The sequence below is a fragment of the Telmatherina bonti genome (assembly GCF_933228915.1).
Source record: "Telmatherina bonti genome assembly, chromosome: 12".
Lineage (NCBI taxonomy): Eukaryota > Metazoa > Chordata > Actinopteri > Atheriniformes > Telmatherinidae > Telmatherina > Telmatherina bonti.
In genome coordinates this window covers 27188423-27204068 of record NC_136610.1, presented here as the reverse complement: position 1 = coordinate 27204068, position 15646 = coordinate 27188423, and the positions used below count along the sequence as shown (strand labels likewise).

The following is a 15646-nucleotide window of genomic DNA, read 5'->3' as shown; positions in this document are numbered from 1 at the left end:
GCTCACGCGCATGGTTCCAGTCCTGCCAATAAGATCCATCAGGGCAGACTGGGTAAATTGGGGTCATTGGCCTGACGTCGTCGAGACGGGCAGGCAGGTGGATCCCAGGTGAAACGTGACGTCATGCTGATACTTTTGAACTCCTTGGCAGTAAATCCATAAAGGTGTGTAGTCTTGCTGCACAGGTAGCTGGGCAGTAATAAGACTGAACCTTAGACTGAAGCCTGGACCGGGCCCTAACATGCGTCAGGAGGTTTAAACCACCGAGTTAAAACCCAGTGAGAGTCATCCTGCCCGTCGACCCAGGACACCGGTATGTACCCCAACTCCCAGTCGGTGAGACAACCGACCCAGCAGCTGTCAGTGAACGGTCAGTACATTCCGCCGCCTGCCTATGACTTCACCGGTTATCACCAACACGTCTCGGGAGTCGCTGACCCATCCACGACCACCTGGAACCCCATTTTCACTCCTCGGGAGGACTATCTGTACAACTTCCCTGTGTCAAGCCCCGGAACCGGGCAGGTCAGCTTCATCTCCCAGGAGCTGAACAGCGTGCCTTCAGCCGCCGGAGGAGGCTCCCTCCCAGCTTACAACTTCATCTCTGGACAGGACCCCTTCACCAGCAGGAGATCACCAGAGTCCATCAGACACACTGTGTCAGGTAGGATTTTAATCTACAACGTTGAATGCAGACATGTTCTAGTCTTTATTGTTTGATTCATTGCAGTTTTCATGTACAATGTATTTATACTATGAAGCATTAAGTTTGGGCAGACATGTTATTTATTTGACATACAAACATGTGTTATCAGATATTATTTTACATATGCATGCATCTCATGAACTGTCACGCATCAAATACCCCAAATGTCAACACCTTACACTGACAGGAAAAGCTAAATCTTGATAACACCTTTAATGATTAGACAGACATGACAGTGCAAACACATGACAAAACTGTAGTGTTGCAGGAGATCAGATGACAGACGTAGTAAAACACATTTTCCTAGACGGCAACAGAGTCAACATAGAATATAAAGTCAGGCTAGCCACACATAACATTCATCAAGTTGTTCACCACTCCCTTCCGACAGCATGTTTTGAGATATCAGTGAGCTGAGGCCGTGAAGTCTGCACAGGGTAGAACGTCCCAACTTTTCTGTCAAGAGGGTGGCAGCAAAGCAGTGACAAAACAGATAGATTACACCGACTGTGCAGGAAGTCTGCAGGCGTCAAACCAAATCTACTCTAAAGGCGAACCCTCAACTCCTACATGTGTCTGTGTGTTCGATCAATGCTGTCATTTAGTAAAATTTCGTAATCAATAATTCCCGCAGTGTGTCTGCATATGTGAACATTTATGTCAATGAATAGCTGCCTGTGTAAACACCTATGTAATCATCACTCACCATGATAAGGGGTGCCACTGATTATAAGCAAATGGCAGTCTTTGCATTAGTTATTTTTAACATGATTGATTAAGCTGATGAGGATTTAAGTGGCGCCTGAACTTGAACATGGCACCAGACGTGTTTGACCACGCTGCATGTGACTCACTGACACATTAATTCCTGTTTGCACTACAGGAAGGGAGGAAGACGTTCGAGAAGCAAACACGCCTTGAGTACTTAATTAATTATCCAAAGTTGTGTTTATTTTCTTACTAATCTAGAATTGTTTTTTGGTCAAGGGGGGAAGACTCGGACTAAGGACAAGTACAGGGTGGTGTACACAGACCACCAAAGGCTTGAGCTGGAGAAAGAGTTCCAGTACAACCACTACATCACCATGAGGAGGAAGGCCGAGCTGTCGATGGCACTCAGCCTCTCAGAGAGACAGGTTAGAGAAGTGGTGCGCATGAAGGATGTGGCATAGTGAAAGTGTGACCATAAAAACCCCAAAGAAAATTGATATTTTAATGTAATTTTGGTGTCAAGTAATTCCTTAATTACTAAAATCAAGGCTATGGATTTGTTCTAAATCCTGAAACCATTCGAAAACACAGCACTATTTATGTTCTTTCCACAGCTTCCTTCTGAAGAGGGAGTTTGTGTCATGCAGGCCATAAAAACACTACAGCTGCATAACCCTAAAGTGTACTGCACTGAGGACCATCTTGCATATCTATTGGTTGACAGAACGTGACACTTCCCCTTTTATACATTTGCATCTAATTACTTTAAGTCAAACAGATGCTTTTTTCCACCGGTAGTTACAAGAAAGAGCACAATATCCATGATTCAGAGCAGTTAGAAACCCTAGTCTCCATCTGAATTTAAGTAGAACAAGCATGAAGTGAAAGTAAGAACAGTTTCAGTGTGTTAGAAGAGGAGATATTGTCTAGAGAAAAATGTTAAAATGCTTTTGTTTGTTCTGATAGCAGATGATGCTGTGGTTGAGAAGGAGCAGAAGCCGGTATGACTGAATCTAGATTGCAGTTTGCAGACCTTGCTGTCTCTCTGTAAGCTCTTACATTACCTAGTTTCTTGTATTTTGTTTGGACAGGAAGGGGTAGTGGAGTTTGGTGAATAATGGAGTAATTCATTTCCTTTCTGACTGATCGAACATCAGAAGTGTTTCAGTGTTCTGGACATTTTCAAGGTATTTTATTGTGCAAGCAGGGAGGTCTGCTACAAGAGCACGCCACCAAACACTACATGATCTTCTTGGGTTTCATATGAGTACACAGTGACACAATTGAGAGACGAATGCAGCTTGGTAAGAGAAAGTTAGCTGATCATCCATCATAAAACACAAATTTTCTTTTAACATTCTTTAAAAAAAATTAAACTAACTACTCAAATTGAGGTGCATGGGAAACAGGGATGCAATTGCAGAGAAAAGAAGCAGTACACAGGTGGGCATAGTAACAAATGCAATCTAATTTTTTTGATGACAGGAAAGAACAAGGTGAACTCATAAGCAAACATTAGAAATACTGATGACAATTAAAGACACCAGGAAGAAACAAAGATGAGATAAGAGGAACAGAACAAGGATCTGGCCATGAATGAAAGAAAAGAAAAAGTAAAAATACTGCAGGAATTAATAACAACACGGGTAGAAGGAAAGTGGAATTAGCCAACTAAAACCATGTCAACATAAAGAATGCTAACCTGAACAAAGAAACAAGTGCTACACAATAACACAGGATGAAAAATTAGAACATAAATTAATTCACAAAACATGGGCGTAGAAAGCAACATAATCAGTTAAAAACATAAATTAAAGCAGAACTAAAGCCCAAGAGCTTAAAACAAAGGGATACAAGTAAATATAAATGGAATACAATTATTTGGAAGTCATTTAAATGCTACACTTAATTAAATATATTTGATGATTTGGACCCTCAGGTTGCCTTCCACTAAGAGAAAGAGACCGTTTCGTGATTAAAATAACTGCTTGGACTCAGAAACACTGAAAAGGTTTAAAATAAAAGATGCACATCTACAAATGCAATGAAATTGTTTCAATATTAAAAGTCTAAAAGCATAAATGTACTGGAGAAATAACTGACAATAAAATAAACTTCAAATCTCACATAAAACACAAAGAACAAAACTTGTCTTTCAGGTCAGAACACTTTTTTGCTGTTCACCAACACTGCTGTATCTGAGTCACTGTGTACGAGATGATAACTGCAAAGCCAGAGTTTCCTCATTGGACTGGCGACGTGTCCAGTATGTACCCTGCTTCTCCCCTGCTTATTCCTGGGATAGTTCCCAGTCTCCCATGACCCTGAACTAAATATCTAGTATGGAAAATGAACAATGACTAAATGATTGAATGATTGAATAAATGAATGAATGAATGAACGAACGAACGAATGAATGGTCGGACGAACGAACGGATGAAACAACCAACCAACCAACCAACGAATGAACCAACCAACCAACCAACGAATGAACCAACCAACCAACCAACGAATGAACCAACCAACCAACCAACGAATGAACCAACCAACCAACCAACGAATGAACCAACCAACCAACCAACGAATGAACCAACCAACCAACCAACGAATGAACCAACCAACCAACCAATGAATGAACCAACCAACCAACCAACGAATGAACCAACCAACCAACCAACGAATGAACCAACCAACCAACCAACGAATGAACCAACCAACCAACCAACGAATGAACCAACCAACCAACCAACGAATGAACCAACCAACCAACCAATGAATGAACCAACCAACCAACCAACGAATGAATGAATAGATGAATGAATGAATGAAGTGAATGAATGATCTGTTTCATTTGCACTGAGCACAATTCATGTATGAAGCAATAAAAAAAGCAACTTCCTGGCAATATTCAAATGTAGTCCCTTAGTAGAGGCAGGTATGATAAGTGAGTCACAGTTCACTTGTAGGTGTGTATGCGTGTATGTGTGTCAAATACGTAACACTGTAACACTCCGTTGAATCCAAAGTGTTACAGTATTTACCAAGGGGTGTTGGTGGTGAAATGCTGCAGACTCTTGGTTTCATGATGCTCTTGTTGTTTATTCAGGCTGCGAACAGCTGTTTATGTGCACTACTTACACTTCCCAGTGTAATTCACAAGAAATTTGAAAAACCACAGCAGAAATAAAAAGGATGGGGGAAGTGAATGTTAACACAAACTGCTTTAGTTTGATACAAATTATGTCTATTAGTAAAAAGAATAAAAAGCACATTGTAACTTGTCACAAATTGTATTTGAAGTAGTGAGAACCCATAACGTTATCGAGTGTTTTTTGTGTGCTTCAGGTGAAGATCTGGTTTCAGAATAGACGTGCCAAAGAGAGGAAGATCAACAGGAAAAAACTGCAACACAGCCAGCAGGCTTCCACAACAACTCTAACCCCACCCATGCTGGGTGGACATGCTGATGCCCACCTTGCCACCAGTCCCAGCCCCAACTCCAACATGATGTCTGAAATCAAATCTGAAGAATACTAGCAAGATTTCATGCAAAAGACTGATGCAGTCTCTGATGTGTAAATAATGTTTTGTTTTTATTTGTTGACCATCACTGTGTTTAATAGAATGTGTATACTGATCAAATCTTTTAACACAACACTTAATAAAAGAGATTATTTCATCAAGACTCTACTGCTTTTAATTTTTGAGGCATATGCGCCACTTAACTGCTGACGACAATGAAGCACAATTCATAGAAGTTTTTTGTTGTCTTTTCTCTGAACTTTTAAGGTGTAAAGAATGCAATTACTTTTTTATGTGTGAAATTTCATCTACATTTGCAAAGAGATGGGATTGTTGTATCTTTCTGGTTTTCGTTTGCACTTATCTGCAATATCTCCCTATCACAAATAACATTTTGCAGTTTCACAGATGTAGAAAATAGCCCTGATGTTTATCTGTAGGGAAGTAAAATTGCACTTCAGTTGTAGGAAACAGGAGTGTGCGTGTGTGTTAAAAAAAAAAAAAAAAAAAAAAAAAAAAAACAGTGAGAAAAGAGGAATTGTAATAACCACAGGTCTAATGCCTTGTATAGGCGTATCTTATTTTGAATACTGTTTTAAAGTGTTTTCTGTTAAAACACTAATTCAGAATATATAACACCTTTGAAACCAAAAAGTGTTGCGGATTGAGAAGAGGAAGCTGCTTCACATTAGATGTGATGTGACTGTGCAGAAATGTTAATAAGTATGTCCTAAAACAAGGATCATGTGATTTGAGAACATATTTTATTTTTATTAACACATTATAATGTGTTTTTACTGAGCTACAACATTGTGATTCTCATAAGATAATGAGAGAGAGTTTAAAAATGGCCCTGGAAAAAAGATGTCAAGACCACAAAATTGAGCCACATCCTAACTTGCTCAACCTTGTGCCACGTGTTGCTCAGTCAGTGAAGCAAGAAAGACAGACATTCAGTTGTGTTGTAAACCTGCAGACAATATTAGGCCGATAAAGACTTTTTAAGAAAATGCAACCAACAGTTTGTGCAGTTTATAATGCCCTGCTGTTAGCGTTTCCTTATTGGCTCTGCAAGACACATGCACTGTGTTTCAGGTGAAGTTATTGCTAGCTGTGTTGTTTGTACAGATGAAGCATAGTTGCTGTATTAAAGAACGCTTTTTTCATGCAAGCATATTTTCTGTGTTTCCATAAGCCACATTTTGTAATCATTTACTTCCTCTTCATTGCAGTGTCTTCATTGCAGTGTCTAGAAAAATAAAAATTACAGCACAAGACATCTTGACAATGCCACAAAAAAGGAACTAAAAGTAAAGAGCAGTTGAAAGCGTTCAGACTTGCTATATGTGTATATGAAGAAACGAAGACTTGATGCTTATAACTTTAATACTGTTTTAAAGATAATTTTATGTTTATGGTATTTAATGTAGTCTTTTTGTTGGCTTTTATTTGCAAAGTGTACTGAGAACACATTTCACGTTGATTTTACACTTTAAATAAAATTTGATTTGATATAAATAAAAATAACCATTCTGATCGCTCAAAATCTTTTACTTTCATGTTAAAACTGGTAACACTGTTTTATGGTTTAATAGCTTTGGCATGGCAACATTGACTGAAAGTACCATAACAGTAAAATCACCTGGTTTTTATGGGGATAAAATATATGTTTAATAACAGCTCTGAGTGAAAAAGTCACATTTCTGATACAATATTCAACAATTTCCAAGCCCACATTTTTACAGTAGAATACAGATCATATCTACAACAACAACAAACACATCAGGTGGTTTCTTAAGGACTCTGCAACTTTGGGATCATAAACATATTCGATGGCACGATGAATCAGCTGAACATTTGTTAGCCTTTAACCTTAAACTATCAAATCGAGATCTGCAGTAACCTCTGCTGCTGATTAAAACCACTGAAAGCAAATGTCAATCTTGTCAAGCAAAATTTGAGCACATGACTGAATTGCCACAAAAATCAACAAGGGGAAAAAAAAATTTAACCTATCATGCATGACTACTTTAAATACTGACAAAACAGTGGCAGATGCTATTAATAGGATCTGCAGGAACTTAAAGAAAGAAAACAAACTAATTACAGTGAAACAAACAGGTCCAAGTTCATTTATTTTTTTTATTTAACATTGGTTTTTATGAACATGTATTGAAGTGCTTCAGAAAGGCCCTGATCTCTGCCTGCTCAGATCCACACACACCAAACAGCTGCTGATCATATCTGCTTAAGCTTTAACAAAGAAGCAGCCTCTTAAACATTCGATTTAAGCTGGTTTGTACTTGCAACTTTTTTTTTTTTTGATTGTTTTTCTGTTTTAATAAAGGAGCACATGGGTCTGAAAAGTTTCATAAACAGAGTTATAAATCTGTTTGTCATCTCAATTTCTTCCCTGTGGTGAGATGTTGCATAATTAAACAAATGTGTCTGTGTGTGTGTGTGTGTGTGTGTGTGTGTGTGTGTGAGGAGCTAAATCTATTATTACATACGTATACGGTCAAGAAGCTTAGAAACAGCTGAACATCTAATGATGTGTGCTCCAAATAACAATTATATAAAAAAAATGTCTCTCCTTCAAACTTGAAGATTGAAACTAAAATTAAAGAAAGACAAAATTTCAAAGTTATTTTTCTTATCAAAATTGATCCTTATCAGTTCTTCTCTCACAGGAACTTGCAAAAGAAGAAACAAGTTACTAAGCGATTAATTTAAATATAGAAGTGGTGATTTGATGGTGTTCAAAGACGAAAGATCTTGGCTTCAGATCTGACAAGTTGTTAAATGTTGCTTTCTTGCAAACTGCATGTTGAATTTCTCAAGAAAACTATTTTCATTTCCATCTCTTGTAAAGAAGAAAGGAAATGTGATCAACAGCCTGTTTCAAACAGACACCTCTATCTTGTTAACTCATCTTATTTATTTAAAACCAGGTGAGTCAGAACTGTTGTTTGGTTTCCATGTACAATATGAACAATAAGATTTTGTGGTTTTGTATGTTTTTTTTTTTTTGTTTTTTTTTTTTTTTAAAAGGCTGCTCGCTATTTATCTCAGGAATGACAGAATCAAGCCTAATTCCACTTTTTATATCATTATTTGCAAATTTAAAATAACTAAAGCCACTTAAAATAATATTTACATTAAGGGTCTAGTCAGCTCAGTATTGTTCAAAATGGTAAAGGCACAGTGTTGAGCTATTTTCTTTTTCTTAAAAACATATATTTAGTTTTGTTAGACTTTCCACTTAGAGATAAAATACAGGAAGTATTAACATCATGGAAACTTATTAGTGCTTGTCACTGCTAAAATGTGTTTGTGTTGATATCTATCATGTGGAGGCATCAAGGAGTGATATGTATATATATATATATATATATATATATATATATATATATATATATATATATATATATATATATATATATATATATATATATATATATAGTTTACTAGAATCCTTTTGATTAATGCAGCTACCAACATACTGTAAACCCAAAGGAATAAATACCTGCACAATAACTAAATGGTAATATAAGTTATTATAAGTACATTTCTTTAATTCAGCTTTATACATGTGTATTATGTTATGTACACCAGTAAATACAGACGTGAATTAATATTCATCAAACTGCTCTGCAAATTTATGCATCATTTTCATGTGAGCTTCAAGTTTACAAAAATTCTACAAAATAAAAAACAGCATAACAAATTCAGTTCTGTAAAATCCTGCGTCAGGAATGAAAACGAAAACAATTAAACATCAAACTGTTTGACAGGATACTCTGAACCGAGTTGCAATTAACAAATGCAAGCCAAGCCTACATCATCTGCCTTTACGGACCTTCGCATACACACAGTCATCTGCTGCTGTCTCAGTCTGCCGAGGTCGCTCGGAAAACTTGACTTGGCCGTATTCCACCTCCAAATCGACTCTCTGTTCAATCTGCCTCCTCTGCTTCTGCACAATCCTGACATCAGCGTAGGTTAGCTCCTGCTCGTCTCCTTCCTCTGCTGGAAAGGAGTAATGCTGGCTTAGTTTATGAACTGTAGAGTCGTCTTTTTATTTTTGGGGGGATAAAGATAACAAACTGTAAAAGTATCAGATCATAGATAAAAGAAAGTTGTTCTCCATACCTTTACTGGTTTTCTTTTTCTTCTGAGTACAGATGATTATTACGCCAACTACTAATAAAACAACCAGAGCTGCGAAAACTCCTCCCACTACTGGTAAATGTCCTATTTTAAATGTAAAAGACAGAAAACAGATTTCTAAGTCATCAGATACTGAAACATTTATGAATCCATGGTAGTGGTATTTTCATACACTTACTAATGAAAGTGTTTTCAAGGCTGGAAGGTTGAGTGGATGAAATGTTATTGGTGGATGTTTGACTTGAGTCTGTCTGCTTACCCACAGTAGTATGTGTAACATCTGTGGGAACTGTTGTTGGTTCACTACAGAGGGTTTTATTGTCTTTATGGACCCACATTGGTATGCGTGTCCCGTTGGAATTGCAGTCAATAAATATGAAACCTGAAAGCAAACAAGACAACATATATTCTTAATCATTAATATTATTATCATCAGCAGCAGCTGATTCCATGACTTCCTCACTCACCACAGGTAGATATGTCCTCCTCTTTGGAGACAGAACTGACTTGATTGCTGACTGAACAGACCAGACGTCCTGAGACATCTTGTTTCAGTGTGATGCTGTTTGTCTCATTATTTTCAGACAGGATCTTAGTGTCTGTCAGTGTGTGTCCATCCAGAGTCCAGTTGTAGTGAGGACTGTCCCCTCCCTCAGAGGAGCAGGACACCTTCATCTCTCCCTGAGACAGACACTCAGAGACCAGCTGGACAGAGGACACAAGAGCTGAGAAAAACACACACAGATGGCTTTTAGTATCGAAATTAAGCTTTAATGAATTTTTAAATGGAGGATCAGGGAGATTCAGAATACCAGTATTTGAATATGATGTTATATAGATCATTAAGAAAACATGTAAATTAGATCTATAAATTATCCAAATTCTTTTGATAGAAAGTACGGTAGTTATTTACCTTGTACAGTCAAATGGAAAATCTTGTTTTCTGTTTCTTTTCCTTCTGAATCAAACACTTGAAGTTTATATTGACCACTATCGTTCTTGTTCAGATTATTGATCCTAAATGTTCCATTACTGGGAATAAAAAGAGATCTGTTTTTCCTTTCATTTAATAAAATGTTATCATTTAACCATCTGAGTATGTTGAGTGTTTCTTTTTTAAAGTCAAATCGATGTATCCCTGAGGTGTTGTTCATCAGCCGGAGCTCCACAGTTCCTCCCAAAGCTCCATAACACTGAGTTCCATTTTGTCTGCCATCACAGCTGGTTTTCACACCTGGAAAGTTTTCAAATGACAAGAAAAGTTACAAAAAAGTCTTTTGAGCATTGAAATTTCCCACCAGCACAAGACAACATTTTTTCAATAAAATGTAAACATTATCCTGAAAAAGATCTTTTGTTAAAATCATGCCTTTAAATTATGCCTAAAAGTATTTAAGATAGTAAAACTGAACATCACACACGTCTGTGATGGGGAAACAGTTAGGATGCATCCTGTAGCCTTTTAGACTTTGTCAAGACTTGTTCCACCAAAGATATTTAAATATTCCAGCAGGAAAACCATGAATGCAAATAATGAATGAATGATTACAGAATTATTCTCAGCTCGATCAACAGGAAGGTTCTTTTGTTTCTGCTTCATCGCTGTCATGGGTCATTGTGACAAATCAAACTGACTTTAATCACAATTAGAATACATTTAGTTTCACAACATAATTTATAGCAGACATCTGTAACAATATCATGGGAGAACTATCTCATTTCATATCATTTAAGAACTATCTGATTAATAATTACATTTTATTTCATTTGTATTATACACTGTTCAAACATTGTTTTTCATGACTGCTGATGAACAACACCTCAGGGATACATCGATTTGACTTTAAAAAAGACTGTGAAGGTGTCAAAAAGCAAATAACCACTACTCTCTACCCAAACATGTCCTATCATAGTATTATTTGTTACCTGTCACTCTGTCATTATACTCATGTTAGTTTCAAATGCATATTTAGTTTAAATTAATGTAAATCAAATAAATTAATGTAAAACTCCAAATTATTAATACATTTTTAAAAAAAATAATATGAAGTCAGAATCTGTTTAAACAATACTCAGCATATACTATAATAGCATTATTTGTTACCTGTCACTCTGTCATAATACTCATGTTGGTTTAAAATAATATTCATTTTAATGTAAATTAATTAAATTAATGTAAAATTCCAAATTATTAATACTTAAAAAATATATATATATATAAAGTCAGAATCTGTTCAAATAATACTCCAAATGATTTTGAGCAGAATTTAGGGAACAAATAAATGATGACAAGAAGGAAAAAGAGGAAGAAAAAAAACAGCAACTGGTTTCCAGTATATGAGCTGCTTAACATCAGTGAGGATACTGGAAAACAAAGATATCGTTACTGTTGATGATGTCATCCATTTATGAAATTAATATTCAACAATGCGCCACATGCGATAACTGAACAACTCACCATGAGAGACTCCGAGCAGCATCAGCAACAGTCCAACCACAGCTTCCATGTCTCCTCCAGGCTCAGCTCAGCTGCTTTCAGACTTTTTACCTAAAAACCAACATGTGTACTTTGTTCTGAACACTCTGCAGTGTGTCTTGCTGGCAGTCAGTCTCAGAGAATGTGTTGAAACTGGTGACCAGTCAGAGCATTAATGTAATCATCTTTCCTTCAGAGAGAGGGAGAAAGGAAGTGATGTGAGTTTCTACTTCCTCTTTAAGCCGACGGTCTGAGAGGCTGTGTGTGTGTTGTACTGAAAAAGACATGGAAACAATCTAAATTTAAAGTAAAACAGGTTATGAGACTGAAAGCTAATACTTAAATACGTCTTTGTGCATTATGTGAAATAAGAGAAGCTGATGGAAACGCATAAAAAGACTGGTTTATATTACTTATTGATATTTATCTAATAACGTGTTACAAGTAATTAATTGTAAATTAAATACAGAAAGATTAAAAGTCACAATAAAACTATTCAAGAAAACTAAATTTTATATTTTAAAAAAAAATGTCTTTTCTTTTCTTTATTCAGACTGTAGGTCTATTAAAAAAAAACCCAAAAAAACAACAACACAGACATACAAACATATTTAAAAGACACAAGTGTACCAGTGCTTCCAAATAACAGACTGGTTTCTCACGGTACTGAAAGTAAGCTGGGTGAACATTCTTATCATCCCATGACAAGATCCATCAAGACGACATATAAATTTAAACATCAATCGTCTCAAAAGAGCATGAAATGTGATAAGCTGTGCATTACAAAAAAGTTCACAAGCACTATGCCATCTTGGTTTCCCCAGAAGAATACGTAGACAATCATTATACGCAACCTGAAGTTTACAGATGGTCACCTTTTTAAAATTACTCCATTTATTTGAAATCTATAAATTTTACAACATGAATGAAATATTAAATACTTCAACATTCTTTTTAAACTAATTGTCAACCTTTCTGTACAATGTTACACAGTAGCACCGCATCAGACAATATCAATCGATTTAATGTGTCTGTATTGTAAGTTTTTTTTTTTTACACTAAAATTATTGTATTTGACTAATTAAATGTTATGTAAGCCTGTAAACAAAATATAAATAATGACATCAAATTACAAACATCATCTGACAGCATTAAAAGCATTAACCTCAAGGTTTTACACATAGAAACTCATATTTATCATCTTTGCTAAACTGCATTTAGGAAACTTCAGCCTGATTGTCATGGTGACAATAACTGTTGTGGAACAAATCACCAAAGAGTCTGGATGAGTTGGAAAATGGTTAACATGGTTTATTAAAATAAGATAAATAAAAAATTGAGTGAATAAAAAACCAAAGTAGTTGCAACAGGAGAAGCTATTCAGAAGATCTGACTGAGTTCTGAAGGGATTCTGATCTGAGAAAGAAATACACCCTTCGTCTAAACCTTAGAGAAGAACACACTAATGTTGATAGTAAAGCTATGTTTTTTTCTGACACTATATATATGATTTTATCCAAGGCTTGTACCAGAGACTGTCTGGAACATTTCATCTGATACAGACCATCTCTGGATGTAAAACCAGTTTACTCCCCTATAAATCAGACATCTCATCATGCTTTGCAACTAAGTTTTCGTGGCCCAAAAGTGCACGTAGATGCTTCGAAAGGAAGAAAGACTACATAGATAATGCAGACAAATTTTCCTGCTAAGGATATACTCAGCACTAACTAACTTCAGGAATAACTTAATCTAAAGTGATTAAGTCATTCATTCATTTTCCTAACTGCTTAATCCAATTCAGGGTCGCGGGGAAGCTGGAGCTGATCCCAGCAGTCTTTGGGTGAAAGGCAGGGTACACCCTGGACAGGTCGCTGGTCCATCGCAGGGCTAAAGCGATTAATGTTAGTTGTAAAAGTAATATATGCAGTATTATTAAGTATTTTATTAAATTAATACATATAATGTGAAACATGAAATTTTGACAACAATAACAACAATTAATTTAAAACATTCCCTCCTCTGTTTCTATAAAATAAAATAAATGCATCTAGAATAAAATAAGCTATATATTCAGGAGATTTTTTATTGTCTTTTTCTTTGGCATAAATTACAACGGAACCAATATTTCTGTCATCAGTCTGGATTTCGGGGAATAAATATAAATATCTTGCAGCTTATTTGAATTCATGATCATTTGAAAGTAGGTTTAAAACTTGGGGGTTACATCAACAATGTTTGTCACAGTGCTGCAGCTATTTTTTAAGTTGATCATTTTCAGTTCGACACTTCTTTAAACTAACAAACCAGATTTTCTGACCAAAACTGTGTGGGGTGCCATGTTCATGTAATCATCATATAGAATTTCATTTACTAGAAAGCGGTAGAAAGTTATGAGGGGCTGAAACACTTAGTGTGCAGCAGTCTTCTGTCATCACATTCTTATATAGTCAGGACAGAAGTTACTGAACTGTGTTGACATAAATATAACAGCAAAAACAAAGCTTAGACAGTCCTAGATAACTTAAAGGCCGTTTTTGGGATGAGCAGCATTTATACCTTATCACAGACTGAAAGCCCGAAAACAGTAGTTCCAAAACCTTTTCTGCAGGGCCCATCTTTTCATCAACAACCATAATGTCAAGCCCAGGGAAAGATATGCTCCATCATATTTTCTGTATTTTCCAGTGCCAAAACTCCCTCCACCCACTGTCATAACTCTGGACCCCCCCCCCCCCACCCCAAACCCCTGCCCAATTTGGAAGCACTGCTCTGAGACAAGTTCTCTTATAATTTTCTAAGTAGTTATTTTTTATGGAAATAGCCTCCTGGATCTTTGAAAACCTTTTTAAAGCTCTTCTTTGAACATTGTTTGCTTCTCTTCTGTTCTCCATCAACATGATCCCATACTGCTTCAACAATGTCGAGATAGGGACTCTGGAGAAGATTCATCACTCCATTATACCTGTTATCGCTAATCTTTAAACTTTAGTCCAGTTCTTTATTGTCTGTCGTTCTCCAGCCTTTGTTGTTTTCACTAAAACTGGACTCTTCAGATGCAGGTAGAGTCTCGGATGGATTTTCTTTATTTTTCTTCAGTTACTATGGGGAACATCACATTCAGGTAATGTAAATCTGTTGTAGATCTAATCCTGAGATTTCCTCTTTTATCCTCCATGTATCCATCTTACTCACTGTTACATGCACGTATGAGAACCACACCTGATGTTCATTCCGGATAAAAGTGCCAGCTCTACCCCTCTGATTCAGGAGTGGTTACTGTGGACACACCTTCGATGCCTCCTCTTCTCATTGGTTCATAGAGGGCCATTCCGGGAGCAAGCCAGGACATAAGAGGAAGCTGCTGCACTTCGACTGGAGGGGGGAAGCAGCTGTCTGTTTCTGTGATGTTTACCTTTGTGGCTAGTGGAACTTCTTTGTGACTTATGTCTGTGGTGGACTTTAATAGCAAATGTTTTGACATTCATGACAGGACATTTCTGTGTGTGTAAAGCTTGTCAATTGATTAAGATTTGGTCTTTTATTTTGTTTCTTTTGTTGTCTTACCCTGTTATTTGGGTTATGGAATACCCTGGGTTGGGTTATTCAGACCACCCTATTCCACTCATGGGAACAGCTGCATTGGCTGTGTATTGGGATTTCATATGTAGTTTTGCAGCCTTTATTTCTTTTTCAGCTGTTCCCTTTACTCCAACAAAAACCTAACGTGTTGCAACACGCTTGATTGCATTGTATGGGCTACCCAGGGGTATGAAATAAACTGCCTTTCTTTTGCATCCGCGCTGAGTGCCATACTTTGTTGCACCAACCTTCCTAACGGGTTGTAACACTCACAATGTAATGACACTGTTCCCTATTAGAAGATATAATAAATGATCATGTAACAGCTCTCTGGGAAACACTATTTTATTCCTGTAAAAGTGGATTTTTATGGCATTTATTTAGATACAACAGACAAAGCTGGTAGAAATTACATGTTTTTGTGATAGGATGCCTGTACAAGGGTAAATGCTTTTAAGCTTCATGGTCTTTGGGCAGAG

At 36.6% G+C, this 15646-nt stretch overlaps 2 protein-coding genes across 3 annotated transcripts; one reads left to right on the top strand and one right to left on the bottom strand.

Moving 5' to 3' along the window:
• Window positions 1-315: 315 nt before the first annotated feature.
• Window positions 316-4954, top strand: LOC306763365 (homeobox protein CDX-1-like; the record flags this gene model as incomplete). The annotated part of the gene is made up of 3 exons (XM_079250151.1): window positions 316-664; window positions 1694-1842; window positions 4763-4954. The coding sequence occupies 3 exons, from the start codon at window positions 316-318 to the stop codon at window positions 4952-4954; spliced, it is 690 nt and encodes a 229-aa protein (XP_079106277.1).
• A 3722-nt stretch (window positions 4955-8676) lies between these two features.
• LOC306763095 (T-cell surface antigen CD2-like) lies at window positions 8677-11684 on the bottom strand. Of its 2 annotated transcripts, none has more exons than XM_079249781.1 (6): window positions 11568-11684; window positions 10023-10343; window positions 9577-9834; window positions 9288-9491; window positions 9092-9193; window positions 8677-8968 (listed from the first exon to the last, which is right to left on the bottom strand). In XM_079249781.1, the coding sequence occupies exons 1-6, from the start codon at window positions 11614-11616 to the stop codon at window positions 8781-8783; spliced, it is 1122 nt and encodes a 373-aa protein (XP_079105907.1). In that variant the 5' UTR covers window positions 11617-11684; the 3' UTR covers window positions 8677-8780. The 2 variants fall into 2 exon arrangements, with proteins under 2 accessions (XP_079105907.1, XP_079105908.1); XM_079249782.1 differs by having other exon boundaries at window positions 8677-8965.
• Between the last annotated feature and the right edge of the window lie 3962 nt (window positions 11685-15646).